The sequence below is a fragment of the Micromesistius poutassou genome, assembly GCF_964030765.1.
Source record: "Micromesistius poutassou genome assembly, chromosome: 15".
NCBI lineage: Eukaryota > Metazoa > Chordata > Actinopteri > Gadiformes > Gadidae > Micromesistius > Micromesistius poutassou.
Genome location: NC_140285.1, coordinates 17139127 through 17144126, shown reverse-complemented (window position 1 = coordinate 17144126; position 5000 = coordinate 17139127). Strand labels below are relative to the sequence as shown.

Sequence of the window (5000 nt, the reverse complement as noted above, 5' to 3'; positions counted from 1 at the left end):
CGAACACAGAGCAATGGTGAGGATGTGGATGTGGAGGCCGCTCACCCATCCAGACCTCTCCGAACTGCCCAGCGCCCAGCCTCCGCTCCAGCTTCAGCCGGTCTCGGGGGATCTCCCAGGCATCCTTCTCCCAAGGCTTCTGGGGTTTGGGGTTTAGGCAGGGGTTGGTCAGGACCTGGCACAGGCCATCCCCCTGCTCTGAAATATGTAAAAAAAAAAAAATACGGATTTCATAATACATTTTCTTATGTAATTTACATTTTCTGCCAGAAAACGCAATTCACAAATGTCTTGTTTCAGTATCCGATGAGTCAAGTCAATACAAGATTATTTCTATAGCCCTTAACCTTTTATATCCAAAAGACTCAACAAGGACAAACAGTTGGAAAAGAAAAGAAGCTAAAGAAGGAACATGTGAATCCCTGTCACACATCCTGGTGTTCATACCCCTGGCATCAGTGCAATGGTCAAAACTGATTGGCCAAGACTAGCAAAAACTTTTTATATTTTGTTTCACTGCATTACGCTATTATTTTAGTAACTATGACAAAATGGAATAGATTACTATGTCTAGGATCAGAGATTACATATTCACCCCATTAAAACAAATAAAAAACACTTGCACGGTAACATGGACAATAAACTACAGAAGAACATTATTGCCCACCCACCATCATTTTGTAAGTTAAACTTAACATGAACATAACCTACAGGAATCAAAGCACAGAAGCAAATACGTGTAATCAAATACAGCACATACATCACAGTTGCTGGCCTTGCTTATTGTAGGGCTGACGTGATGAAGTGAAGTGAGCTATCCTATCGGGTCACCAGAGGGAGCTATGTAATGGCGAGAGCCAGATGCTCTGTGTTCCAGTACAGAAGGGAATGAGCTTCCATTGTGCCCTCCAAAATAAAAGAACATAATATATTATCAACCTTTTTATGGTATTATTACTAGATCAGAGCTCCCAAAATGTCTCTGGCCTAAAGAGTGATCGTATACACAAGCACTTAAGTCATTATTTGCTGAATGAAAAATTGTTTTTATTGGAAACAGTACTACTAATATAGATATGAATTATTTGAGATATTTGTGAAGGCACAAGGAGATCAGGAGGGGTCTTGCTTTACCCAATCCTGTGGCTTACTTCTAAAAGACATGAGCCCCAACCTGAGGCCCCCTTAAAACAACCTGCCCAAACCTCTAATGAACGATCACTGATAGTTTGGTCATTAGTAGACGCTGCTCACTCTTATAATGATCACTGATAGTTTGGTCATTAGTAGACGCTGCTCACTCTTATAATGGCTGACGAGTTCCTGCAGGGTGCTGAAGGTGATGCGAGGCGAGATGTAGAACCCTCCGTTATCCAGCGTTCGTAACTTATAATGCTTGACCGTGTCGCCTGACTTGCTGTCGCCATCCCGGACAGACAGTGAGTAGCTTCCTAATGGAGAGAGGTTGTATCCATAGTTAGATTTTAATTGAATTGTGCAATATTTAAGCCTTTGAGACACTTTCAATTCATATTATATGTATTTTATATTTTGTATTATAATTTCCTTTCTTTGAGCAGAGCAATTAAGACTGTAACAATCTCCTTAGTATTGAAGGCTGCACTGTAAAACTTTTCACTGTAAAATTACAGTGGAGTACTGACAGCAGTTTTGCCAGTAAGGTACTGTTTATTTACAGTATTATTACTGTAAAACCTAAATACAGTAGATTACTGTTAGAATTTTGCTGTAAATTACATCAAAGTCTTACAGTGTGTGATTGTGAAGCTGACTCCTCTAGTGGTTGGGTTACTGGTTCTGACTCCTCTAGTGGTAGGGTTACTGGTTCTGACTCCTCTAGTGGTAGGGTTACTGGTTCTGACTCCTCTAGTGGTTGGGTCACTGGTTCTGACTCCTCTAGTGGTAGGGTTACTGGTTCTGACTCCTCTAGTGGTTGGGTTACTGGTTCTTACCCTTGGTGGTCTCACTGTCTCGGATCATGAAGGCCCCTGTCTTGTTCCCCGGGACCAGCAGCTGTCTCTCTGCGTCCTTCCTGCTCACGCCCTTAAAGAACCATCTGAGCACAGGAAACAGGCTGACTGCTGATAAAGTCTGTAAACAGTCTGCACATGTTCAGAGACGGCTGCTCTCAGCCCAGGCCCACGTCTCATAAAGGATCAGCTCCTCAATGACATGTACATGAAGTCCCAGTAATCTACTGATAATGAATACTGTAATAAACCACCTACTCCTCTGTTTCCAGCGTATTCTTGGCTACATAGTTACTGGGGATGTAACCCTCCTGTCCTGTGCTAGTGGAGACCGCTCTCCACCACTCCCTGACCTGGAGAGAGAGAGAGAGAGAGAGAGAGAGAGATGAGAGAGAGAGAGATAGGGAGAGAGAGAGAGAGAGAGAGAGAGAGAGAGAGAGAGAGAGACAGAGAGAGAGAGACAGAGACAGAGACAGAGACAGAGGGGGGGAGACATACATACAGTGAGCCGATATATATACAGATACATCCATAGTATATAGTCTAAATATGTCCTTCATGGATTTTCATTATGCAGGGGTGGCAGGAATTGGGTTGAATTCATCTCTATCCACCTCACATTTTTTTGTGTTTTGATGTATTATAACATATTATATATAACATATATATATATATATATATGTTCTATCTTACTCCTGTAAGATCTTCAGCCTGTCCCACTCTTGAAACCTAAGTCATCCGCGTGGATTCCCTCATAGTCAAACAGGGCAGTAGCAATGCTCTCTGCTTCTGATCCTACAACATGAGGGAAAATAAGAGAAAGTGTTTATGAGTGAGTGAGTAAAGCCCAGTGTGTGTGTGTGTGTGAGAGAGAGAGAGAGGAGAGAGGAGAGAAGAGAGAGAGAGGGGGGGGGGGAGAGAGAGAGAGAGAGAGAGAGAGAGAGAGAGGAGAGGGAGAGAGAGAGGGAGAGAGAGAGAGAGAGAGAGAGATGAGAGAGGGAGGGAGAAGAGAGAGAGCGAGGGAGAGAGAGAGAGGGAGGGAGGGAGGGAGGGAGAGAGAGAGGGAGAGGGAGAGGGAGAGGGAGAGAGGGAGAGAGAGAGAGAGAGGGAGAGGGAGAGAGGAGAGAGAGAGAGAGAGAGAGAGAGATGAGAACAATATAAATATAAAGAGAGTGTATTATAAAGAGGGAGGAAGAGAATGAATGTGTTTGAACGTGAAGATGTTTGCATTACATTGTGTAATGGCTTGCTTGGGTTTAACACGAACAACCTAACCATAACCACTTAAGGCCCATTCACACCCTACGGTAAATACGGATACGGACAAATTTCGTCCGGATCCGGAGGTATGAGGCGGCCTTTAAAGCTAGTGGTTGATATCAATAGAAAATTAGAGTTTCATAATGCACAATGCAGTACATTAAGTAAAAGAAAATACTAAAATAAAAGAGGTAAGATAAATAGATGTGAAATAATATATGAATATAAAAATACTGCAAGTAATATTACTCACAACTTACCATCAAATGTTGATGAATGTGATTGTGTTTTACTCTGTTGAAATAAAGAGAGAGCAGGGAGAGAAAAGAGTATATTAAAGTACAACTATATACCATATATATATATATATACATATACCTAGACCACCACGTTACACTGTGGTGGAACCTCAACAAGGTAAGCACATCCTCAGGCCATGTTAACACACACACACACACGCACACACACACACACACACACACACACACACACTGAATTCAATTAAATATTAACTTATAGGCCTACTATAATCCAATGACTACAGACATACGCACAAGGTTATTTTTATGTGTGTGTGTGTGTGTGTGTGTGTGTGTGTGTGTGTGTGTGTGTGTGTGTGTGTGTGTGTGTGTGTGTGTGTGTGTGTGTGTGTGTGTGGGTGAGTAAAGTAAGTCACATCTAGACACATTAAAAAGACAATCTCGGAAGTGTTGTTGAAATGTTCTCTGCAGGCTAAGAACTGTACTTCCTCTTCTAAAGCCTTTTACTGTTAATCTGACAAGGCTTGTATTTTTTTTAAAGCGTGTGAAACATTGCCCCATGCAGGCTTACTTCTCTGTCCTTTGTTTTCGGTAATTCTCTCACTTCATTTCCATTTAGTTATTTAGCAGATGCTAGTTGACAGCTGAATTACAGATGCTTAACAAAAGAGGAGAGACCATAGGAATAAGAAAATGACAAGCCTGTCAAAAGTACGACCACTATTTGAAGAGGCTACTTCTCCCTCTAAAGCCATGCAGATCAGCAGCACCATCGTGTTATTACCGCTGCACTCCAGCCCTCCCTGAACGAGGGATCCCCACTCTGCCTTCCTTCTCAACCATTTCTTCCTTGCTAATTATTTATTCATCCGCCCACTGGGGACTAGGGTTAGGGGGGTGTCATTAAGTGTACGGCCTATCATACAGCCCTCAGAGATTGAATAGCCCTTAACCTCTGTAACTGTGGTTAAGGGCTATTCAATTGAACTGAATTGAAGTGCTTTGTAAATCCCCCACAACAATTTGAAAATGTCTGAACTTTCGCAATCATTTTGAAGCTGAGCTTACCGCCTTGGCAGCCGAGTTGCCCAATGGTGGGGTCTTTGACGTAGTGGGGGGGCAGGGCTCGGCTGGAGGGCCTCCTCCTTCCCCACTCCTTTGTTGGGGTGCTCCTGCTTGGAGCCCACGCAGCCCAGGCTCCGGTCGGAGGACAGCCCTGTCACACACCATGGACGGTCAGCTCCCACAGGCCAAATCATATCAGGGGACTCCCTCATGTTTAGGAGATGGTTTCATTTGGTTGGTGGTTGGCACCCCTGGGGATGAGCTGTATCCGTCCTATAGGCTGAACCCTTTGACGCTATGGTGACAGCTGTCCATCAAGAGGACATGATATACCATGATGCATGCATAGCATGCATTGTGTGCAATAAAAGATAAACAGAAAACTACTTATACATATTCATATGTTAGATATTTCTTTTTTACT

The 5000-nt window shown here is 43.1% G+C and overlaps 1 protein-coding gene across 1 annotated transcript in view; it reads right to left on the bottom strand.

Annotated features, from left to right (window-relative positions):
• hck (HCK proto-oncogene, Src family tyrosine kinase) overlaps positions 1 to 4817 on the bottom strand; it is a 7369-nt gene extending 2552 nt beyond the window's left edge. Inside the window, 10 exon segments of the mRNA XM_084479616.1 lie at positions 46 to 198; positions 1302 to 1451; positions 1974 to 2077; positions 2250 to 2339; positions 2685 to 2709; positions 2712 to 2780; positions 3512 to 3545; positions 4580 to 4603; positions 4605 to 4646; positions 4648 to 4817. Coding sequence (XP_084335742.1) covers positions 46 to 198; positions 1302 to 1451; positions 1974 to 2077; positions 2250 to 2339; positions 2685 to 2709; positions 2712 to 2780; positions 3512 to 3545; positions 4580 to 4603; positions 4605 to 4646; positions 4648 to 4788 — 832 coding nt within the window. The 5' untranslated portion in view covers positions 4789 to 4817.
• Positions 4818 to 5000: the final 183 nt, after the last annotated feature.